Raw genomic sequence first — 26,001 nt, forward strand, 5'->3', positions numbered from 1 at the left:
CAAGACACAAAGGCTGCCTTGTGGGAGGGCCTGCTCTCCCCTGGAGTCCCAGGGTCATAAAGTGGCAGGGTGTTCCTTTTAAGCCGCCTTGATTGTTTTTCACGCCAGTAAGAACACACATTTTTTGAAAGGTGGGAAGGGAGGGATGGTCTTCTGTTCTACTCTCTGGTTCCCTTTAGCACTCCCCTACCCCCTCCCTTCTTGGCTTTATGCCTGAAAGTATGGAGACAGTCTTTTGGTTGGCTGGTGCTTGTCTTAGCCATTACCTCAGAGGCCTTATGGATTACCTCTTTGGGTTCCCCCTCCACCCCACAAGGAAGAGTGTAGTGTCATTTCTTTGTATAGATGCCATAAAAATGAATGGGACAAGGAGGAAAGAGGACAGTCTTGCCAGTCTCAAACAGAATTAGGACCAGGTATCACAAATTAAAAGTGTTAGAGTTACAGAGTGAGATTTCAGCTCTTTGACTATCTAATATGGCAGAGTCTCATGTGAATGGTATTCATTTAAACTTCTCTTTTAAACCTAGGATAATGGGATTAATCTGGTGGACTATGTTGTGAAATATTACCTGCGTTACTATGATCAGGTAAGAAATAGCGTTATGTGGAAAACTACACTAATGGGGTTTCAGCTCCTGCACATTGCTGGCATTCAGAAATTGGATGATGGATGGATGGATGAATTTCAAGTCCAACATAGAATTTGAGAGCTCTCCAGCTTCCTTGGTTTACAGATGGGAACACTGGAGCCAAGAGAGTTTAGTTGACTCTTGTAAAGAGAAGCATTATTCAGTGGCACAAGTCTACTGACTCTTAATCCACTGTATAACACAGCTTCAAAGAGACCCCTGGTCATCTCAGTGCCTTCTGACCAGATTGTGAGGGTCTCTGTGAAACCCATATCCATTCAGTAATTGGTTATATTTGAAACTAGATTCTGGGATGCAGACCAAAAGTTAGGAACTTAAGATGCAATAATACCGAATACTTTATCAGCAGTGTTCATCTGTGAACAAGTTAAAGACGTGGAATTTGAAATCCATCTTCTCTGCTTAGATTACATTGGGCCATTAGAAATAAAAATTTCTGTGAGAATCCACCTGAGCGCAATTTTCTGTGTTTTATTCCTTCTCATTAAATCGAGAACAAGGAGTCCTAGCTTTGAGAAGAAAGAGGTACTATTATAAGTTGTTGAGAAACCTAGCAGTCAATAAATGGAAAAAGTCTCAGGAAAATGTTGTCAGGAGTCCCACTTAACTATCCACATAAGCAGAGTTTTTCCTAGGTACCAAGGGAAGAAAAGTAAAGATTCCAGGGCCTCGTTTTCAAAAGGCCTACAGTTTCATGCAGAAGACAAGTTAAGCACTGATGAAGTCTTTAGTCATCTCTCCTACCCTCCTGGTGGGTTTATCTAACTGTTGTCAATGTATCTACCACCAGGTTTATTATTCCCCTGTATATAGATATCACTGAGCAATTACCTAGCTTCCCGGCATTGCTCCTTGAGGTCCAGAACTCTTTGTTGTCTCTTTTTTCATGTTTGTAATGTAGGTGCTTGATAAATACTTGCTGAGTTGAACGTACTGTAAATATCCACAAGCATGTAATAAGTAGCATCTGTAACAAACAAGATGCAACGAGGCAAGAGCTACTTTCTGGTAGAGCAGGGTAGGTGTGTTGAGCTTCAGGCAATATGTGTGCACCCAAAGTTCTGAAGGCAGGTACCGGGGTGGCAGAAGAGTTATCCTGAAGGATCTTGAGGTGACAGTTCAAATTCAAGGCTGGCATAAGCAGATTTACTCGTAGTCTCTGCCTCAACCATCCTTGCTACACAGATGCACCGTGTAGGAAGGATGAAATTTGCCGATGGAGTTTGACTCCTACTGAAGAGGGCTGAACCCAGTGGAATCGACTTCACAGAGGGGAATCTCAAAGTAAGATTAATTTCAAACACGGGATGGTCCAGTTTAGGAAAAAGAAGAAGTCAACATTTGTGTGGTGCTCTCCCAGTTTTTCACTGTGTAAAATGAATTTCACTCAACAAGAGTACAGAATTACGTGATTTAGTAAATGATCCCTTCCCTCTTAGGAGCATAAGTGATGATTTTTGTGGTTAGTGATGATGAGCAATTAGCGGAAGAAAGGTGACTCTTGCTCCAAGCTTCTTTCCACTCATGCCTGGTTTTTGGTCCAAGTCTAGGTCTATGTAAAGTTCAAAGAAACCCTTCTAGGGCCATGTCTTGTGAACTCTAATTGAGCGGCTTTCACAAGAGCTACTACCAGGCCGATTTGCTCAGTAGCATTTTCTCTTTTTCTAGCTTAAAAAAAAAAAAAAAAAAAAAAAAAAAAGATGAAGCCAGGACTGAATCTGATAGAAAGTTTTGGAAAATAGAAAGAAATATGCATGAGTTCTTCCATAGATTACTATGGAGTTTTGTGACAAGCATCTTAGATGTTGTTCCATCTTGGCGTTCAAAGGAGGGTACTGCTTCCATGGTTTGTTAAAAAAAACAGTAAAATAAGTAGAGGAAGATGAAAACTAGTACACTGATCACGTAAAATGTTGTTCTGATCAAATGAGGAAAACCACCTTCTCTTTGAGGCCAAAGGTCTTAAAGGAAGGGGGGTAGGGTCCAGGGAATTCTCAAAACCACAAGAAAACAGGACGATAAGATAGATGACTCCTGCCCAAGGTGCACACTTCCCAGAATAGCGTGTTTTTTTTTGTTTGTTTGTTTGTTTTTGCGGTACGCGGGCCTCTCACTGTTGTGGCCTCTCCCGTTGCAGAGCACAGGCTCCGGACGCGCAGGCTCAGCGGCCATGGCTCACAGGCCCAGCCGCTCTGCGGCATGTGGGATCTTCCCAGACCGGGGCACGAACCCATGTCCCCTGCATCGGCAGGCGGACTCTCAACCACTGCGCCACCTGGGAAGCCCCAGAATAGCGTTTTATAAGCTCTCTGTTAGTGGTGCCAAACAGATTTTATTGGTAGGCCAGATGGTGTGTACTTGACCGAGAACAAGGCACAGTTCCTGCCTTCAAAATGTTTATAGTCTAGTGGGGAAGACACACAAGCTAACAAGGCAATTTTTAAATTAACGTTGAAAAGTGCTGTGATAACAGGAATCAGCAGGGAACTCTTGGAAACACCCAGGTGCTGAGCTTAGGGGAGGGAGGTCTTTAAGGAAGTGTTACCTGTTTTGAGACTAGAAAGAGGAGTATGAACAAGGAGGTGTGAGGAGGGGCTGGGGAAGAGTTTTTGAAAGGGACAGTTTTGTAGACAAAAGCCTAGAAGCAAGAGACTGTGGCCTGTTCTTTTATTTTATGAAAGTTTAGGAGAGGGAGTTAGCGATAGGGGAAGGGAGAAATCAGGCTGGAGATGGAGACAGAGGCCAGATCAGAAAGTGCCTTGTAAAGCAGTTTTAGAGTTTGGAATTGGTCCTAATGGCAGTAGGGAAGATGGAATGTGAAGGAAAGCTGGCAAAGTAGCCTGTGTGGAGAGAAGAATAAGCGAAGATGGCCTGAGACATGCAAGACACAAAGCTTGTATTAAACAACTCGGGGAGAAAGCAAGCTGGACTGGAAAAGACAGTTGAGGCTCTGCTGGTCTCCCTGTGTGCCTACAGTTCGTGTCCCTCTGGATGTTTCTCAGCTGAGATCCTCTATTAGGTATAGTTGTGGAGCTTGTCAAAACCCAACCCAACCATGCTCTCATAAATATCTGCTAAGATAAGCCAAACAACATTAAGAGAATCTTTACAAACATGTGAAGAATTTGATCACGTACACACGTGCGCGCACACATGCGCGCGCGTGTGCCCACGAGCTTTAAGCTGCAGAGAAAGGTAGGTAAGGGCATAAGTGATGGTGATTGTTTCTCCCACCTCAGTGCTGCCTTATCCAGTACCTTCCACTTCACACCCTTTGGCATACCCCAAAGATGAGTTATCTAATTGCTCCCATGCGAAACTCAACAGGGACTTTCAGGTTAAGTACTTTCACGTGTTCTTCCTGTGCCATTTTCCATGGGAGTAGAGGGTCTACGATTAGGACATACCTGACCATTTTCTCTTTGATTCAAGAGGCAAAATAGAGCCCAGCCCATGCCATAGCTACAGCCATAGCCAACCTCAGTGCCAATAAGACCAAAATGATAGCGTGAAAGACACGCAAGCACTTCAAAGCAACAAGTCCAGAGTTAGGAATAGCAGGGGAGCATTGCTATGATTCTTATCCAACCATCCGAAAAAAGGTGCTTTGAATTTCAACTGAAAGTGACAATTGGGAAGTATAATGTACTTTTGTTTACCATATATTCTAGGAAGCAGGAACAGAAAAGAGTGTTTTCCCCCTGCCCGAACCACAAGATTTCTTTCTGGCCTCCCAAGTCAAATTTGAAGACCTTATAAAAGATTTGAGAAAACTGAAGAGGCAACTAGAAGGTAACAGGCACACTGTTCTGTTGTTATGATAATAGATAGGATTTTAAAAAATGATTTAAGGGGATGATTTCTGTATGGCTTGGGGAATGGAATGGTGAGAGTTCAGTTATGGTACACTACCTCAGGACACTTTCCATCTCTGTGCACAATTTGGAGGCAGTGTATTTACACATCTCTCTCTTTCATTAGTGTAAATTAGTGCTTATTATATAATACATATATATATAGTTATATCTACATTTTCCAACATGTAATAGATATAATTTTAATAAAAATAATAACAACCCTTTTTTTGAATTCTTACTGTGTTCTCATACAGTTCTTCTAATGACCCAAATAAGCAGGAACTACACTAACTCCATTTTATAGATGAGAAAAATGAGGCTTTGAGAAGCTATATTCGCACAGCCAGTGAGAGGCAGATCGGGTCTGATTAGAAAATCTCATGCATTGCATTTTCTAAGCTAGTTTACTATGTGCTGCCTTATCTTTCTGTCTCTCACTCTTGCTCTTGCTCTCCCTGTGGCGCGCACACCCCCCCCACACACACACACATCCCTATATATTTCGTTTATGTATATGAGTCTATTAATGATGGTAAGACCCGTAGTAAACAGTCTGTTTTAGTTTAATTTACATTTTTAATTATCCAAAGCAAAATGCTGAAAGCCCTTTTTGGCTTTTTTAAAAGGTGAAAATATGTCTCTGTTGGGCAGGAATTTTCCTTTGGCATTTCTAGAGTCTTGTGTTTTCACTGTGGAGACATCTCCTTGTCCAAGAATATAAATACTTGCCTTGGAGCTTGTATAACTCCAATTGAAGAGCTCTGTGGAGGATTTAGGGAGCGTGTTAATGTGGAAATGGAGCCCAGCACGCCAAAAGCAGAGCTTGAGGAAATGAAGAGCTTGCACCAGGAATATTTTTACACCAAGACATAAAATAAACATTTTAAAAATGTTTATTGTGAAAGAGTGCTCAGAAATCTAAGTCTTAGAGGACAGCTTGGAAATGGAAGTAAAGTGGGAAAGATCTGCTCCCGGTGGCAGGGAGAGCCATTTATTTTTACTTTGGGCATAGAACTTGCTTAAATAAGGATAGTGGTTACAAGTGAATATTTTTACCTTGTAAATTATTTTTAAAGGAACATGCAGGGGTTTTTTTCCCCTCCTGTCGATGTGGTCGAGAGCGTGAATTTAAATGAATGCTTCGTTCAGGAATGTGATACGTGAACTCATGATCATTCTTTTCCCTCTCCTCAAAAAGGGGCAGTTTTATCCTTGACTGAGTTGCGGAGCTTGATTTTTATTCTAAGAAAGCGGAGTAGCATCATGTCGCAGTTTTTTTCTACCCCTCTCCAGTGGCAGAATTCGGGCCAGGCCAGTCCTCAGGGTGGCTTTTGCAGTAGCAGAGAAGACTTGTGCTTGTCTGGTCCCTGGCCGCCATCCCTGAATGCCCATCCTCTCTCGTCTCTTGGTCCTTGTGAGACCCTCTCGTATGGTCTTTCGAGCAGAAACCTGATCTATGTTGGATCTTTCCTCTTCGCCTGCCTTCCCTCCATGGCTGCCTTTCTCAGGCCTCCTGGCTCAGCCCACTCCCTTTGCTATCCCTGTGTGTTTGATGATAAATAACAAAGGGATAAGAAGAGTGAATTCAAAGGACCGTGTAGAGGCAGGGGTGCCCCCAAACCTCTGCACTGGATGTACGTTATTTTCTCTAGGGAGCATGGTGTCATTCCAGATCTCTGAGTACTCAACTGACACTTCCCCCAGTCAATTTTAAGGAAATACAAGACCTTCTGAAGCTGAAGGAGCTGCCTTATGAAGGAAGACTGAACGCTACCTCAGTTATTTTTCTTCTTTGCGTGGGACGTCACCACAAAGACGTGAAGTGTACCACCAAGGCAAATGAGGAAACCGGCGCTGTCCCACACACATTGAATATTTAAACAAAAAAATGCCCTGCTAATCTTTAGAGATGCCCGTGTTTTTAATACATGAAAGGTACCTAGTAAATATTTAAAGAAAATACAGACCATGGGTTCTCTAATGAATTTCTTGTCCTTCCAAATCCCATCTGGCGAGATGGCCAGAGTCGTGGCGGCCCGTTTCATCTCACTTCCCCGTTCAGTCTTCAGCTCCGTTTCCACAAGGCCTGGGTGTGAGCTGAGATGGAATGTTTAATTGAAGTGGACATAATTTTCACACATACAGCAAAGATTTGATGAGGCTTTGAGGTTTATTGTAGCCATTAAAGTGTCGTGGCTGCTGGCAAAACCCCAGAAAATGTCTAAAGCTAAACCAGATGTGATTAGCAAATTTCAAGAAGGCTCAGGCCCTAGTTCTCCAGGCAGGCATAGCCCTTTAAAAGAAAATCATTTGGGGTAGCAAGGACCACACCTTAACAATCAGGTGGGAATTAAACGATGGTTGTTGGCTGTATAGATGTCACTAACAGCAGTAGAGGTTGTCAATGAGCATCTTTCCTAGAGACCAGAACTTCCAACGGCACTTTTATGTAGATAAACATAGCAAGGAATTGAGGATAATTGTATCTGCTACAATTTATTGCGTGATTATTATCAGGTGCTTTACACAGACCATCTCTTTAAATCCTTACAATGACCCTGTGAGGCAGATATTGCTATACAGCTCTTACAAGAGGAGGAAGCTGGTGCTCAGGTGACCTGCCAAGTTACCTCACAGATGATGACCTAGCCTCATTTTGAAACTAGATATGACTCTAAGGCATGTACTCACAGCTTGCCCTGTTGCTGGACCAGAAGTCTCCGTATCTGATCAGAGATCACAACAGAGAGATGCCTATTCAAGCCATAAAGCCTCGTGAGGATACAAATGACAGAAAGAGTTCGTGAATGTGTGCGCATGAGTGCAAGGGTGTGCACACACACATGTCTAGAGCCCATATATGTAGACCCTCAGATCAGATAGGGACTTAGGAAAGAACTTAGTTTGTGTGGGGGGTATGGGGAGTGGGGAGACCTAAGAGAGATGGATTATCAAAGCGAATAGTACTGCACAGGATTAAGAACTCAGGCTTTGGAGTCAGATATGTACTTTCTACTGGTTTGGTGAAAGCAAGCAAGATCTTGTCAAGTAACATAACCATAAAAAGTATTATCTCACCTGTAAAATAGGGCAGTTATAACACCAACATCATAGGAGGTAATGAATGCACAGTCCCTTAGTAAGGAAAGCTTCCATAAAGCTGATTAGGGGTATATACCTTTTACTGGAAAACAGACACCTTGTAGAATCAGGCCCATATTGTTGAGGGGCCAGCTGGCTGTGTTTGTGGAGAAGCTAATTTCCAGAGCACTACATACCAAGCCCTTGGTGCTTAGGAATGTGTTCCATATCTTGTTTACTATTCTGCATCCCTTAAGCAGACAATAATTTGGATTTCCTTGATGCTTTGATGCTATAAGTAATATCTGAGAGCACATAACAGCAACAGCTGCTCCCTTTCTCATTCTTTGACCTTGTTTGCTAGCCAGAACTTTGAAGGTACTCTTACCAGCTCATGTGTGGTAGGCAGAGTAATGGCTCCCAAAGATGTCCGACCCCTGACCCCTGGCATCTGTGAATGTTACCTTACATGGCAAAAAGGGACTTTGCCGACATTGAGATGGGGAGATTATCCTGGACTATCCAAGTGGGCCTAATCTAATCACGCAAATTTTAAAATGAATCTTTAAAAGCTGACGACTTTCTCTGTGGTCAGCGGGAGATAGTACAGTAGAATGATCAGAGAGATGCAGTGTTGCTGGCTTTGAAGATGGAGGAAGCGGGCAGTGAACCAAGGAATGTCGGAAGCCTCTAAAACTGGAAAAGGCAAGGAACAGATTTTCCCTAGAGCCTCCAGAAGGGAATGCAGCCCTGTCAACACCCTGATTTCAGCTCAATGAGACCCATGTCAGACTTCTAACATACAGAACTATGAGGTAATATATTTGTACTGTTTTAAGCCATTTAAGTCTGTGGTAATTTGTCATAATAGCAATAAGAAACAAACACAGCATGCAATGCATCCTTTCTGATTGGGCCAGTTAATACCAGTTATGCACGCATGTGCACCCCATTGCCGAGGCTGTAGGTGTAGGATTTGCCAACTAGTGATATTTACCAGTATTGCATGAAATGTGAATTGGTGCTCTCTGAAAAAAGAGTCTGTAGTCTGATAAACCTGGAAATGCTATATACTAAAAACAAATCACAGGGACACAGTGCATATGAGCTTATTAAAGGCTCTGGGAAGTCCTGTAGTAAAAAACAACAAAACGGTTTAACCCTGTTTAGACCAGGATTTCTCAAAACATGAAACATTGACTTTTTTTCTTGCACTGAATATACTTTACGTAGTATGTTGTTGTAGAATATGCATTCTGTAAAATATTGTTTAAGAAGAAGGCATGTTGATATTACGGTTGATTTTTAATATAAAGAACAGTTGTTGGTTAAATGGTCATTCCTGGGTGACCTTAATAGGAGTAACTGTGATGAATAGGTATGGTCTTTGCTCTATAATAGTTCTCTTCATACTCCCTGGCTGCATTGTCCTAACTGGGTTTGTTATCCACGTAAACAAATGCAGTAGAATAGGTCACATTCTCTCTGATGTCTTGAGGCTTGAAAGCCAAAATGAACAACTTTAGTGTTACAATTACTCTAGTAACACTGCTCCCAAATCCACATTTGTATAACATGATCCTGTGACTGTATTTCATTATGAAAAATTCTTTCTGGGTTTCCAAGCAGGAAAGTGGAATTTTTTTGTTGGAAATGACAGGAACTCTTCAGATAGGTGTTGAGAAGTCAGCCTATTGTGAAAAGTTTAAAGATTAAAATAAATTGCCCTTAGTAGCTAACGAGACTTATTTAGTATCCTGTGTCATTAAGGGTAGGATATTTAATCAGCTAGCTGTGTACTAAATCTTGCCTTGAAAATGATGCATTATTGGCCCTGTTATTGCATATATGAATTGGGAAAATGTAATCAGTAGTTAACCCTCAGTGTAAGATAATCAAACTTCTTTGAGAATGTTGGCAGAGATGCAAGTGTGTGTGTGTGTGTGTGTGTGTTTTAAGGTAATTCTGATGATGTTCTTTTCTCTAAATATTTAAGACTATATATTCGAACATGTCCTTTCTTATGTACCATTTAGAAATATTTGAGAATACACTTACACAGTTTTGGAAAGACAAGGAGTCTCTGTTGACTTTTCTGATATCTGTTATCACTCCATAAATGTTTATCCTTCAAATGTTTATCCTGCAATGTTAACTCTTATAAGCCTTCTATAAATGAGATGCTATGTGAAATGCACAGTCCTGGCATCCAATAAACGTTGAACTCTTCATTCTAAGTTTGAATAGTAGTAACATCTCTAACTCGACATTGAAGTACACCCGTCACCTCTTTAGGCATAGTCGGTCCCCACGTCCTTATTTTAGTGGAGTGACCAGATTAGCCCAGAAGGATCCAAATGAACCTCTTTTGTACCTAAATATTCTACCTTCAAATCTAAGTTGCAAGATACATACATGAAAGTAACAGTTCAAGAAAGAGATAGGGGAGGGTTTTTTTGGTAGATTTTTTAAAACTGTAATCAGTATGTCTTCCAGATGAACATGGCAGACTGAACTCATTCATTTAACTCCACTCCTTTCTAAAAGCCCACAGAAAAATGAACATTTATCTTATTTAGAGGCACACAGTCAATACCAATATAATGCAGCTGAAAGAGGAGGAATTAGGGAGGGAGCCATATACATACACATATAAAAACAGGAAATGAGAACATTTTTACATGGTGGTTTCTCATGGCCCTGGGCAGGGACTGGGGTGGGGGCAATAGTTCAATGATTTGGATATGCATATGAAATCATACAATTAAAACTAAGTTCAAAAACATAAGTTATAGTCAACTCTCAACTGTAGGTTGCTAGATTAGCAAGGTCACGGAATAGTGATAGTCTTTAAAAAATTAATGCATTAGTTTTCACATTAATCAGTATGAGTCAGCTATGCTATTTACATGTTGGAAAACCTTTCCTATTTGAAACTGCATGATAAGCAGTAGACTACCTACTGTTTCTTCTGCAAGGTGGAAACAGTCCTCTTCTTTAGGTACTTAATGAACAAATTAAGTGTCTGGGCAAATACATTGATGCGATAGTATTAGTGAGGTGATGAAGGGTGAGGTGGGTTTGCGACTCTGAGCGCTGATGGCGTTGGGAAGGGAAGCTGCCTACAGGAGTGTTGGTATCTCCAGCGATGGAGGGAGGGCAGAGGGCTGGTTAGCAGAACTTGCACTTCATCTTGCCCTTGATTTGGGATTATGTGTGGTATCCTTCCCGCTTCCTATTACTGTAGTTAATCAAGAGTTGACTGTGAGAAGTGAGGAGAAAACTGGTATTGCTGATCTACTAATGAGTATTCAAGTTTGTTCCACTGCAGGGAGGAGGAGGGGTCCTGTCCAGGCTCCACTGCCCAGGTCTTTAATGCAAGTTCACACCGCGCCACCACCCTCTTGTACTGTCTCCCTCACAACCATGTTGGTGCCTCCCCGGTCCGGATCTGTCCACCACTTGGATGAAAGTATGCCCTTCTGCAGATTTAGTCAGTCAGTACTGTTGAGCCCCAAACAGAACTTAAGAAAAGTGATGGCCTATTGATATTACCTCAGGAAGCAAAAGAGACCATTTAAAGAAGGCCTGTAGTGGCTATTCCTTTGAATTTGCAGTAGACACAGTTGGGAAGTACCAAGCAGTGGGGGGAAGGGGCCTTTAGTGGAGTATTCCACCCCCAGTGCATGCTATATGGGGGTGCCCTTAGCATTGTCAGATCTAGTAAATAAAATCCAGGAGGCCCAGTTAAATCTGAATTTCAGACAAACGAGACTTTTTAAAACTGTGTTTTAAATAATGCACAGGACATGCTTATACAAAAAAAAATATTCCTTGTTTATGTCAAATTCACACTTAACTTGGTGTCCCATCTTTTATCTGGCATTTCTGTACAGAATTTAAAAGCAATAATAAAACCAGCTAAAAATTAGCTATTTTTTTTAACTTTATTGAAGTATAGTTGATTTACAATGTTGTGTTAATTTCTGCTGTACAACAAATTCATTCAGTTATACATATATATATTCTTTTTCATATTCTTTTCCGTTGTGATTTATCACAGGATATTGAATATAGTTCCCTGTGCTATACAGTAGGGCCTTGTTTTTTATCCATCCTATATATAATAGTTTGCCTCTGCTAATCCCAAACTCCCAACCCTTCCCTTCCCCACCCACCTCCCCCTTCCCCTTGGCAACCGCAAGTCTGTTCTCTATGTCTGTGTGTCTGTTTCTGTTTCATAGATATGTTCATTTGTGTCATACTTTAGATTCCACATGTGAGTGATATCATATGGTATTTGTCTTTCTCTTACTGACTTACTTTGCTTACTGTATTAATCTCTGGGTCCATCCGTGTTGCTACAAATGGCGTTATTTCATTCTTTTTATGGCTGAGTAATATTCCATTGTATATATGTATATATATACACACACCACATTTTCTTTATCCATTCACCTGTCGGTGGACATTTAGGTTGCTTCCATGTCTTGGCTATTGTAAAGAGTGCTGCTATGAACATAGGGGTGTGTGTATCTTTTCGAATTATAGTTTTGTCTGGATATATGCCCAGGAATGGGATTGCTGGATCATATGGCAACTCTATTTTTAGTTTTTTGAGAAACCTCCATATTGTTTTCCATAGTGGCTGCCCCAGTTTACATTGGGGGTTCTCTTTTATCCACACCCTCTCTAGCATTTGTTATTTGTAGCCTTCTTAATGATAGCCACTCTGACCGGTGTGAGGTGGTACGTCACTGTAGTTTTAGTTTTTAGCTCACTTTTTATTACCATGATGTGCTGGCAGTATTAATCTCAGTGATCAAGTCCTTTTCCCTGCAAGGATGGACCGTGGACACAGGTGCAGTAAACATGTCCAAGGATATGGTGCATGGCCTTTTCCACCATCACTAACGACAGCAGTTACCACTTAATGGGCACTTACTAAATACCAGCGTATTTGCTTACATCATTTCTGTTTCTTAAACTACTTTGATGTAAGTCCTACCTACATTTTAACAGTAAGGAAGTTAAAGCAGCTTTGCTACTGATGACAGAAGTGAGATCTAAAGCAGGTTTATCTGATTACAAAGCTTATACACTTTTCACTGTACCATTCTTTCTTTTACTGTTTGTAGGCACTGACAATACGATCGGAGTGGTAAAGCTTGAAGTTTGAATTTAGGCTTTTTCTTCTCTCTCCTCCTAACCACTCAACTCATCTACCTGTTGTAATTTCTATCCTCCTGTCTCCTCCCGGTCTCTTTTGGTTTCTCAGTCTCTTTCGGTTCCTCTGACACTCTCTGTCTCTCTCTTTGGCAGTTAATTACCTAGCCTATGTTTTATCCCTTCACGACCTAGAAGATAAGCAGACAAGTCTGATGTAGTTAGCCAGACGAATAACAGGGTACTACAGGGCCATCCCAAGGCACTGTGTGGTTTGGACTCCATTACTGTCTCTTCCACTTGTGGACATTGCATGGAGCAGGGTTCTCACATAGATGAAAAGGTGAGGGAACTTCCAGGACTTGTCACCTCACACAGCAAAGCAGACTGTTGCTTCTGTGTTTGGGACCAGCCCTGACTCTGCAGGATAAATGACTTCTGCCACCAAGCATTATCAAATGGCTTTCTCTCCATATAATATTCTTTAAGAGAAAAAGAGAAAACTAGATCTCATCATGAGAATGAATATTTATTACTCATTTAAGCGTGGTCCATAGGCAATATGGCTGTAGTAAGGAGCAAAGAAAGACTGGAAAACTTTTGGAGGACTTCTGAGGAAAGATGGCCAACTGAACATTCATTTGGATTGAACACTCACATTGGAATTCAGTTCCTCTTGAAAATTACTAAAATAATAGTATAGAGAGTTCTTTTAAAACATAAACTCAAGAGCACAGAATGAGAGAGAAAACCATAACCACAAAATTTCTGAAGCTAAAAAAGTAGATGGACAAGTGGTAAATGAATTAGCCAAACAAGACAGCTGAATCCTAACCCAGGAGTGGAGAAAGGTGAGAAGCAAGCCAGTTTTTACCACAATATCCATACACACCACAGATTTATACATAAATCCATATATATATATCCATAAACATTCGTATATATTCATAAGTAAATCAATGAAATCATTTTTGAAAATTTCCCCAAATGATGGATACAAGTTCCTAATTTTAAAAGGCCCAAAGAGATGTTAGCACAGATCCATACCATTGTATGAACATTTCAGAATCCTCAGGATAGAAAGAAAGCTTACACACTTCTAGAAGGGGATGAGGTAGAGAGTGGGATGTGGGAGCAAATGACTCAGAGAATCAGGGAGAAGAATGGCTTCAGACTTTACAATGGCAATGCTAGAAGCTAGAAATAGAATTCTGATGGAAAATTATTCCCAATCCAGAATCTTATATTCACCAAATTATCTATCCAATATGAGGGCAGAATAAAAATGCTTTCAGACATGTAAATTCTAAAAGAAAAACATATTTCCCACGCATCCATCTTCAGGATGCTACTAGAGAATGTGCATTACCATGAATTAGGAATGCGACGGTGACAGGAAATGGAAAATCCAACAGAGAAGAGAAGTGAAGGGATCCTCCAGGATAGGCAGAGAGCCCAAGATGCCAGCCAGGCATGGAGAGCAAACATTCCAGATTAATTAGATCAAAAGAATCGTGGTGAAGATTCTTGAGGAATATACAGTTAACGCGTCTGCTATATCTGAATGTTTTGACAAGATTTACACAGCTAGCAACAAGTTTGGCATTCCTTTAGTAATAAGTACATAGAAAACAGCAAATTAGGGGGGAAAATCATTCATTCTGAAGGTGAGGGAGTTTGCAGGGGCGGGGGGGACGTTTAGGACAGGCTAATCAAAATTGACATATGTCAGCTGGGGCTGGAGTTGTTTTTGCCAAGTCATAATAATGGCAACACTGAGTACTGGTCTAAGCAAGTCATGGTAGTGCTATGTTGAGAGGCAGCTCATGTATGGTGGGTGTGAGGGGAGGGAAGAGCGCCATCATTTTTAGGGCGTAAAGAGAAAAATCAAAAGGTGCCGATCGAAGCTTGTTAGAGACATGCAATTAAGTTCTGGATTCAGCAGGTAAAATTGGTATAAATGGTTGCCTCTGGGAAGGAAGAATTGGGTGAAGTTGTTGGGCTGTTGGTTCATAGAATGCGTAGAATACATTTATTCTTTTAACTACGTGCATGTGTAACTTCGATAAACATACAAAACCAAAACCAAAAAATAACAATAAACCAAAACATTTGTAAGTGATAGTTGAGTTAAATTTCCACAGCAGAGGCTGATGTGTACTGGCCTCTGGCCGGTAGTCCTGGCCGGGATTTAGGAGATGCAGTTGAAAAATGTAGTTCTGCCTCTTCCTAACCACGTGATCAGCCGTGCAACTTTGACAAAAATCACTTAACCTCTGTGAGCCTCCGCTGGAAAAAAGCGGAGCTGATCATCCCAGCCTGCCCAACTCAGTGAAATCGGAAGGGTCAGGCAAGCAGACGGATGAGCAAGTACTTGGGAAGGTGTGGGAGGTATTATCTGAACTCATTGAGAAGCCGTGCAGTTTGCAGTTTGCTCAGTTCGCGCTGGTGTGTCCTAGAAGGGAGAGGGGGGAATTGATCCATTAGGACAAGCCTGGCTAATTTATCACTCTTTAGGAAGCTCCAGAAGACGCGACTGGAACGATTATTGACCATGCCTAATTTATTAGCTCTTTCTCCTTCAAAGCCCATTTGTCTGCAGGAGGAGTTTGCTAAGTCTGAACTCTGGTACGGCCCTGGATACATTAGCCAGAGTCCTGGCCGTGTTGCCATGGTGTTAAAAATATTTAGTTTTGCAAGCAAAGTGTTCGAAATAATAAAAGAAAAACTTTGATATGATTTATTTTTGTAAAATGATTTCAACCAAACAGACCCAGGAACTGGGGTAAGGATTTCAGAAGGGCAGTGGGTGTAAGATGTTGATCAGCGTAGCAACTTTTGATGCAAAGCATTCAATTAAGTGCAGCACCGTGGGTAAAGGTCACACATTTCCCAAATGAAATGCCTTCAAAGACAAGTTCTGCGGAAAGGAGAGAGGATGTGGAAACCGAAACCTGATTCATCCGTTTAATTAATGGAAGACGTTTGTGTTGTCCTTTGATTGTGACATCTCTAGGTGGGAAGCATGAGTTATGTTGTCCTGGTTTCTTCTTCTCAGTTTTCACTCTGTTTCTACCCTTTATTTATAAATCAACACAGTTAATAGAATTTATTATTTTTTTCTTGGACAAGAAACAAAACATTGAAAGAAAAGCTAGCCCCATGGAAAAGTCTGTGTCACAAGTCCTGAATTCAAATCCTTGCTTCACAAGCTGTGTAATCCTTGGCTGGCTTCATCCCTCCCCATCTCCGTATCCTTGTGTAAGGAGGAGGGTATCCCAGCCTTCCACACTGGTTGCTTGAGAGCATTAATCAGGATTCTGTGAAGGAAGTCCCCAGCATATAAGCAAGATATATAATGCTTATTCCTGGTTCCTTTCATGCCCTCATATCCAATATCCAGTCCACGAGCAAATCCAGTTGACTCTTCCTTCAAAACGTGCCTTGAATCCGTTTAATGCTCTCTGTCTCCACACCACATTTCTAGTCCAAACTCTACCCCCTTCTCTCACATGGGCCAGACTAACAGATTCCTAACAGGTTTCCCTGCTTCCACGCCTGCCCTCCCTTTAATCCAGCCTCCGAACACCAGACGGGTCAGGCCATTTTTTTTTTTTTCATAGCCATTGCTCTTGGAATAAAATCCAGCCTCAAAACTTGTAGCTGTGCCTCACAAGTTTCTCCAAGATTCAACTACTTCTACCTCTCCTGTCTCATTTCATGCCACCCCATCCCTGCCTGCCCACTAAACTCCAGCCTCACAGGCTTCCTTTGTGTTCGAGCCCAATAAGCTTGTCTCTGCTTTAGGACCTTTGCAGTAGCTATTCCTTCTGCCTAGAATGCCCTTCCTCTGAAGGTTCCCACACGAGGGCCTTCACTGACCACCCAAACTACAGCAGCCACTTTGAATAGTCCCTCTCTGTTATAGCGCCCAATTTATTATCTTCTATTTCTTTGTAAGTAGAAGAGGCCTTTTTGGTCTTTACATCTACTGTGATGATCAGTACCTACCATATAGTTGTTGCTCAGCCAATAATTGTTGAGTGGGCGAATGAGCAAATGAATGAATGGTAGAAAAGATTCAGCTCACTCAGTTAATTGCTGACCTTGCTGTAAGAGAGGAATTAGATGATTTCTTTAAGGGCAAAGATGTCAAATAGTCATAAAAAGGCAGAAGCTTTAGGGAAACATTTTAAAGCTACTCAGAGGGAGAACTGATGAGGTAGTGGGTCCCTCACACACTTCCAACTGGAAGACTCTGTTATGATAAATGGGTAGGATAGGTGCCGTTAGAAAGGGTTTATGCTACATGATTTGGAAAGTACATTCCAACTCGGAGTTTCTAAGATAATGAGTATTACTATGCTATTTCAGTGCATTCTGCTGTTCTCCTTATTCAGTAAGGGTTATTAAGTTCTTCCCTAGACTTCATTAAGACAGCTAAAAGTCCCTGGACTTCTGACCATTTATAGGATATAAAAGTCAACTGTAAAATTATATCAGGTTGAGGTCTCAGGTATTCTCTGTCTAAACGGCTCTCAAGGATCTGCTCTCACCTTAATCCATGCCTCAAAAATTCTAGCATCGATACCATCTAGAAGTAAGCTTTATAGAGTAGAACTCTTATCCAATGTGGTTAATTAATGGAGAAAAGATGGCCCAAATCAGGAATCACAGAAGATGATACTTGCATCCCTTAACCTTTCATTTAAAACAAGCTAAATATAGCATCATTTGTCTATTGATGCAGGGCTGAGGCCTCTTCTTGAATTACAGATCTGTTCAATAAAGTTTTGTGGGTCTTCCTACATATGCCACATCTATAAAGAGATCACCTGTGATTTCCCTTTCATATTTTTTTCCCTTTCATATTTTTTAAGTGGAGTCATGGCTCTTGAAAATATGACCACCAAATCTTTCTAGATACTTATAATAGTTCTCAATCTTTTAAAACTGTCTTGCCCACACCTTTTTAAAAATGAACATTTTCTTTCTGGTATAATTTTAGATTTAGAGAAAAGTTGCAAAGATAGCATGGAGAGTTTCCATATAGCCCTTCTCCAGTTTCCCCATTATTAACATCTTAAATTATAGTGATAAATTCATCAAAACTAAGAAACTGGCACTGATACATTTCTGTTAACTAAACTCTAGTATTTATTTGGACTTCATCAGTATTTCCATTACTGTCCTCTTTGTGTTCCAGAGTCCAGCCCTGAGTTCCACATTGCACTTAGGTACTATAACTGCCCAATCTCCACTGGTGTCCCACACCTGTATTTAACAGCAATATTTTGGCTTCTTCCACTTTAATCTATAGAAATAATACTTTTTCTCAGTCGTATTTCTACAATTTACCATCAAGTGATTAAATTATGTAATTACAGTGAAGAGAACAACTAGCATAAACAGGTTTGGAAACAACACAACTATTCTTTATAAGGATTCTACTCAGTGGTGGGGAGAATTGCCCAGAGAAACCAGAGAATAGCCTTCCAGCTGCGACTGTGTGCCGTAGGAATCAGGTAGGAGGAATAGAAAAGAGCACTGATTTGGCAAGTCCATTAATGGAATGTTTTTTTGTTTGTTTGTTTTGGGTTTTTTTGCCTTACGCGGGCCTCTCACTGTTGTGGCCTCTCCCGTTGCAGAGCACAGGCTCCGGACACGCAGGCTCAGCAGCCATGGCTCACGGGCCCAGCCGCTCCACGGCATGTGGGATCCTCCTGAACCGGGGCATGAACCCGTGTCCCCTGCATCAGCAGGTGGGCTCTCAACCACTGCACCACCAGGGAAGCCCTGGAATGCTTTTTATATTTCCCATTCAAAAAAAGAAAACAAAATTAATATAATGCCGATACCTTACCTGTGTGTAGAGCTCCATCCTTTGGAGTGGGTAGGGCAGGCCTAGGTAGTAGAGAGAACAGATCTCCACGATAGGAAGCAGTGTGGCCAGGATCTCCCAGCCAGGCATGGAACTTGAGTCTTTTGATTGCCAAGCCAGCGCTCAAACTACGTTACCATAAACCTAATGTCAGGTCAAAACATTTTCTTTACAGAAATAGATTTGTGGGTGGTTTTGTGAATGTCACAATATTTTCCTGCCCAAGTAAATTGTGTATCTTGGACCCTGTGGAAGACTCACAGTCCACAAGTGGATTCTTTTTGTGTCAGACATCCAAATGAGTGAAGTTAGAGAGAGACCTCTTTAGCCCCAGTAAAGGGGATTGGAATTTTTGCCAACGTCCTTATCTTTCCCAGATTTCTGGACCTCGCGGTGGCTCTTAGATGGACAGAGGTTGTGGACTCTACTTTTTAGGTAACCATGGAAAGATCAGTAACCCCCCCGCTCCCCTCACCGACCCAGGAATCAGCAGCCCTGGTTGATGTCCCCTCTGTGCCACTTAATAACCTAACCTCCACCTCACCTCCCCTGGCCTTCTGTTTCTCCATTCAAAATGGAGCTTTGGGATGGGTGAGTTTTAGCTTTCATTGTCTTGTTCCTTACCTTTTACAAAGCATTTTCATAGATACTCCACATTGTTTCTAGAACTTCCCTACACCAGCATACCTTGTTTTACACTTCTCTTTATTGTGCTTTGCAGATATTGTGCTTTTTGCACATTGAAGGTTTGTGGGTCATGCAAGTCTGTTGGCGCCATTTTTCCAACAGCATTTGCTCCCTTCATGTCTCTGTGTCACATTTTGGTAGTTCCCACAATATTTCAAACTTTTTCATTATTATTGTATTTCTTGTGGTGATCTTTGATCAGTGATTTTGTATGTTACTAGTGCAACTGTTTGGGGCACCATGAACCATGCCCATATAAGACATGAACTTAATCAGTAAATGTGTGTGTGTTCTCACTGCTCCAACTAGCTCTTCCTCTTCTCTCTCCCTCTCCTCTGGCTTCCCTATTCCCTGAGACACAGCAATATTGAAATTAGGCCAGTTAGTGACCCCACAATATCCTGTGAGTGTTCAGGTGAGAGGAAGAGTCTCTCTAACTCAAAAGCTAGGGATGATTAAGCTTAGTGAGGAAGGCTTGTTGAAAGCTGAGATCGGCCCAAAGCTAGGCCTCTTGCACCAAACAGCCAAGTTATAAATGCAAAGGAAAATTTCTTGAAGGAAATTGAAAGTGCTGCTCCAGTGAACACACAGATGATAAGAATGTGAAACAGCCTTATTGCTGATAGGGAGAAAGTTTTAGTGGTCTGGATAGAAGATCAAACCAGCCTCAACATTCCCTTAAACCAAAGCCTAATCCAGAGCAAAGACCTAACTCTTTTCAATTCTAGGAAATCAGAGAGGTGAGGAGGCTGCTACAGAAGAAAACTTTGAAGCTAGTAGGGGTTGGTTCATGAGGAAAGAAGCCATCTCTATAACATAAAATTGCAAGGTGAGTAGCATGTGCTGATGTAGAAGCTGCAGCAAGTTATCCAGAAGACCTAGCTAAGATAATGAATGAAGGTGGCTTCACTAACTAACAGATTTTCAGTGTACACAGAACAGCCTTCTATTTGAAGAAGATGCCATCTAGGACTTTCATAGCTAGAGAGAAGTCAATGGGGAAAAAAAAAAAACTTCAATGGACAAGCTGACTCTCTTGTTAAGGGCTAATACAGTTGATGACTTTAATTTGAAGCCAGTGCTTATTTACCATTCCCCAAATCCTAGGGCCCTTAAGAATTGTGCTAATTCTGCTCTACTTGTGCTCTGTGAGTGGAACAACGAAGCCCTGATGATCGCACATCTGTTTCTAACATGGTTTAATGAATATTTGAAGCCCACTTTTGAGACCTACCCTCAGAAAAAAAGATTTCTTTCAAAATATTACTGTTCATAAACAGTGCGCCTGGTCACCCAAGAGCTCTGATGGAGATGTACAATGAGATTCATGTTGTTTTCATACCTCTAACACAGCATCCATTCTGCAGCCCATGGATCAAGGAGTAATTTCAACTTGCAGGTCTTACCATTTAAGAAATAGATTTCGTAAGGTTATAGCTGCCATAGATAGTGATTCCTCTGATGGATCTGGGCATAGTCAGTTGAAAACCCTCTGGAAAGGATTCACCATTCTAGATGCCATAAAGAACATGGTGACTCGTGGTAAAAGGACAAAATGTCAACATGAGCAGGAGTTTGGAAGAGTTGATTCCAACCTCATGGATGACTTTGAGGGTTTCAAGACTTCAGTAGAGGAAGTCACTGCAGATGTGGTGGAAATTCTAGCAGGAGAACTAGAATTAGAAGTGGAGCCTGAAGATGTGACTGAATGGCTGCAATCTCATGATAAAAGTTGAACAGATGAAGAGTTAAAGTTTTCTTCTTCTGGATGAGCAAAGAAAGTGGTTTCTTGAGATGGAGTCTACTCCCGGTGAAGATGCTGTGAAGACTGTTGAAATGATAACAAAGGATTTACAGTATGGCACAAGCTTAGTTGACAAAGTAGCAGTGTGGTTTCAGAGGATTGACTCCAATTTTGAAAACAGTTCTACTCTGGGTAAAATGCTATCAAACAGCACTGCCGGCTGCAGAGAAATCGTTTTAGACATAGTGCTATTCCACACATAAAAGACTATAGTATACTGTGTAAACATAACTGACGTTTGCACTGGGAAACCAAAACATTTTTTGTGACTCACTTTATTGTGATACTTGCTTTACTGCAGCGGTCTGGAACCAAACCTGCAACATCTCTGAGGTCTGCCTGTAGATGGTTGGGGTAGGAGACAGGATAGCATGAGGCCAGCAGGTCTGACACCCCTGGTTTCAAATTCTGGCTCAGCCACTTAATATTTGTATGACTTTACCCACCCTCACCTAAATAAAAAGCAGTAATGGCAGGACCAAGTTCATAGAGTTCTTATGAGAATATAATGAGATAACACGCATGAAACAGGCCGAGGTTCAAGACACTCTTGGCCATTAAGGGCCATTTGTTTTCCATCATGCAGGTTGAGAGGTTGATAGTTTTCACAGACTATTGGGTGCAGAGATAAAAGACAATTACGTCCGACTCAGTGTAGACAACCAGGCACTGTTAGACCAGTCATTTTCCCTGTGCCATAACTTACAGAAAGAGGAAAACCCAAGGAAAAGCTATAATGGCTAATATGCTAAACCAGCTAATTTTACTGTGTTTTAAAACTTTTTCTTGACTATTTTGATAGCCTTTAAAAACATCATAAAATCTCCGGGTATCCAAAAAAAAAAATTCTTGAAAATGTGAGAAGGACCTTGTTTGACCTTTTCAATCAGTTCATTTGTTCAGCAAATATTTATTCAAAGCACTGAGTTAGCTGCTGATTTTAAATAAACTCACTGAAATATCAAGTCATCTGTAAACACATTTTAAGAACAAGTGTTACCCTCATTTTCTAGGGGAGAAATTTATTCCTACTTACTCTTTGGATTTCTCTTCTGCCCAGGAGCAGGAATCTGCCCCTAAGAACAGTGATTAAACTTTCCCACTATCTGATAGGGGTGAGAAGTGAGCAGAATTTGATGTTCCAGATTCACAAAAACATTTGCAAAGCCCTTCCTGATTGTGATATTGTAAAAAGAATCAACAGATATTTGCTACCTTCTGTTTAAGGCATTATACCTTGGAATTACAAATACCTCATTTGTTGCTTCAATCCAAGAAATACTTCCCGCTAATCCCCTACCCCTACCCCCAAAATTGAGTGTTTTAAGCTGGGGGTGAGGTTTTTTAAAATTATGTAAGTTTCAGGTACACAGCACTATAATTCAATATCTGTATACACTACACAGTGATTACCATCACAAATCTAGTTACCATCCATCACCGTATTGTTGATCCCCTTCATTTGTCTCCCCTACTCCCAACCTCCTTCCCCTTTGGTAACCAGTAATCTAATCTTTGTATTATGAATTTGTTTTTATTTGATTTTGTTTGTTCATTTGTTTTTTTAAGATTCCACATATGAGTGAAATCATATGGTCTTTGTCTCTCCCTGACTTTTTTTCACTTAGTGTGATACCCTCAAGGTCCATCCATGTTGTCTCAAGTGGCAGAATTTCATTCTTTTTTATGGCTGAGTAGTATTCCATTGTGTGTGTGTGTGTGTGTGTGTGTGTGTGTGTGTGTGTGTGTGTGTTACATCTTCTTTATCCATTCATTCATTGATGGACACTTAGGCTGCTTCCGTATCTCAGCTGTTGTAAATAATGCTACAGTGAACATAGGGGTACATTTATGTTTTTCAATTAATGTTTTTGTGTTCTTCAGATAAACACCCAGAAGTGGAATACCTGGGTCATATGGTATTTCTATTCTTAATTCTTTGATTCTCCATACAGAGTCTCCAAACCGTTTTCCACAGTGCCTACACCAGTTTACAGTCCCACCAACAGTGTACAAAGTTCTCTTATCTTCACATCCTCTCCAACATTTGTTATTTCTTATTTTTTCCAAAACAGCCATTTTAACAGGTGTAAAGTGTATCTCATTGTGGTTTTGATTTGTATTTCCCTAGTAATTAGTGATGTTGAACATCTTTTCATGTGCCTGTTGGCTATCTGCATCTCTTTTTTGGAAAAATGTCTGTTCAGAATCTCTGCCCATTTTTAATTAAGTTGTTTGTTTTCTTGTTGTTAAGTAGTATGAGTTCTCTATATTTTGGCTATTAATCCCTTATCAGATATTTGATTTGCAAATATCTTCTCCCATTTAGTAGGTTCCCTTTTCATTTTGATGATCATTTCCTTTGCTGTACAAAGCCTTTGGTTTGATGTAATCCCATTTGTTTATTTTTATTTTTGTCCCCCTTGCCTTTGGAGTCAGATCTACAAAACATAACTAAGACCAGTGTCAGTGAGGTTACCACCTATGTTTTCTTCTAGGTATTTTATGGTTTCAGGTCTTAACATTCAAGTCTCCAGTTTTGTTTGAATTAATTTTTGTACATGGTATAAGAGACAAGTTTCATTCTTTTGCACCTGGCTGTTCTGTTTTCCCAACACCATTTATTGAAGAGACCATCCTTTCTCTATTTGTGTTATTTGCTTCTTTGTTGTAAATTAATTGTCCACATATGTGTATTTACTTCTGGGCTCTCAATTCTGTTACATTGATCCTTGTAGCTGTCTTTCTGCCAATACCATACTGTTTTGATTACTGTAGCTTTGTACTATAGTTTGAAATCAGGAAGCATGTCACCTCCAACTTTGTTCTTCTTTCTCAAGATTGTTTTGGCTCTCAGGGTTTTTTGTAGTTCTATGCAAATTTTAGAATTTTTTGTTCTAGTTCTGTGAAAAGCACCCTTGGTATTTTAATAGGGATTGCATTGAATATGTAGATTGCCTTGGGTAGTATGGTCATTTTAACAATATTCTTCCCAACTATGAGCACAGTATATCTTTCCATCTGTTTGTATTGTCTTCAGTTTCTTTCATCGGTGCCTTATAGTTTTTCGAATACAGGTATTTTACCTCCTTAGGTAGGTTTATTCCTAGGTATTTTATTCTTTTTGATGTGATTGTAAATGAGATTATTTCCTTAATTTCTCTTTCCCATAGTTGGTTGTTAGTGTATAGAAATGCAACAGATTTCTGTATATTAATTATTTTTGTATCCTGCAACTTTACCAAATTCATTGATAAGCTCTAGTAGTTTTCTGGTGGTGTCTTTAGAATTTTCCATGTAGAGTATCGTGTCATCTACAAACAGTGACAGTTTCACCTCTTCCTTTCCAATTTTGATTCCTTTCATTTCCTTTTCTTGTCTGATTGCTGTGGGTTGGACTTCCAGTATGATGTTGGGTAAAAGTGGTGAGAGTGGGTATCCTTGTCTTGTTCCTGATCTTAGAGGAAATGCTTTCAGCTTTTCACATCTGAGTAGGATGTTACCTGTGGATCTGTCATATATGGGCTTTATTATGTTAAGGTACATTTTCTCTATACCCACTTTGTTGAGAGGTTTTATCATGAATGGATATTAAATGTTGTCAAATGCTTTTTCTGCATCTATTGCGGTGATGATATGGTTTTTATCCTTCAGTTTGTTCATGTTGATGTATCATGTTGATTGAATTGCAAATCTTGAACCATCTTGTATCCCTGGAATAAATTCCACTTGATCACAGTGTATGATCCTTTTAACATATTGTATTCAGTTTGATGAATTTTGTTGAGGATTTTTGCATCTGTGTTCATCAAGGATATTGACCTGTAATTTTCTCTTTTTTTGTATGGTGTCCTTGTCTGGTTTGGGTATCAGGGTAATGCTGCTTTCATAAAATGTGTTTGGAGGGTTTCCCTCCTCTTTGATTTTTTGGAAGAGTTTGAGAAGGATGGCCATTAAATCTTATTTGAATGTTTTGTTGAATTCACCTGTGAAGCTGTGTTGTCTTGGACTTTTGTTTGTTGGGAGATTTTTGATTACTGTTTCAATCTCTTTACTAGAAAACAGTCTGTTCAGATTTTCTGTTTCTTCATGATTCAGTCTTAGAAGATTGTATGTTTTTAGGTTCTATCCATTTCTTCTATCTTGTCCAGTTTGTTGGTGTAATCTCTTATGATCCTTTGTATTTCGTGGTATCAGTTTTAGCTTCTCCTCTTTCATTTCTGATTTTATTGATTTGGGCCCTCTCTCTTTTTTCCTTGATAAATCTGGCTAAAGTTTTTTTTTTTTTTTTTTTTTTTTTTTTTTGCGGTACGCGGGCCTCTCACTGTTGTGGCCTCTCCCACTGCGGAGCACAGGCTCCAGACGCGCAGGCTCAGTGGCCATGGCTCACGGGCCCAGCTGCTCCGCAGCATGTGGGATCTTCCTGGACCAGGGCACAAACCCGTGTCCCCTGCGTTGGCAGGCAGACTCTCAACCACTGCGCCACCAGGGAAGCCCGTTCTGTATGTTTAGATGCTCCTATGGTGGGTGCATAAATATTTACAAATGTTGCAGTCTCTTGTTCGATTGACCCATTGATTATTATGTAATGCCCTTATTTGTCTTCTATTAGTTTTTGTTTTAAAGTCTTTTTTTTCTGATATGAGTATAGCTACTCCAGCTTTCTTTTCATTTCTATTTGCATGAAATATCTCTTTCCATCCCTTCACTTTAGGTCTGTGTGTGTACTTTCTTCTGAAGTGAGGCTCACATAGGCTGAGTATGAATGGGTCTTGTTTTTTAATTCATTCAGCCACTCTTTTTATTTTGATTGGTAAATTTAGTCCATTTAAAGTAATTATTGATACTTTTACAATACAATACAGTAAGTAC

At 40.5% G+C, this 26,001-nt stretch overlaps 1 protein-coding gene across 7 annotated transcripts in view; it reads left to right on the top strand.

Annotated features, from left to right (window-relative positions):
- Positions 1-26,001, top strand: part of FMN1 (formin 1) — a 411,489-nt gene that overhangs the window by 256,192 nt on the left and 129,296 nt on the right. For 3 of the 7 annotated variants that reach the window (XM_060096555.1, XM_060096556.1, XM_060096557.1), the window contains 2 exons: positions 531-590; positions 4,325-4,445. In XM_060096555.1, coding sequence (XP_059952538.1) covers positions 531-590; positions 4,325-4,445 — 181 coding nt within the window. Of the gene's footprint in view, positions 1-530; positions 591-4,324; positions 4,446-5,708; positions 6,140-6,162; positions 7,169-26,001 lie in introns of those variants that run through there. The other 4 variants (XM_060096559.1, XM_060096560.1, XM_060096561.1 and 1 more) reach the window with 4 other exon arrangements.

The sequence above is a fragment of the Mesoplodon densirostris genome, chromosome 4 (assembly GCF_025265405.1).
Source record: "Mesoplodon densirostris isolate mMesDen1 chromosome 4, mMesDen1 primary haplotype, whole genome shotgun sequence".
Taxonomy (NCBI): domain Eukaryota; kingdom Metazoa; phylum Chordata; class Mammalia; order Artiodactyla; family Ziphiidae; genus Mesoplodon; species Mesoplodon densirostris.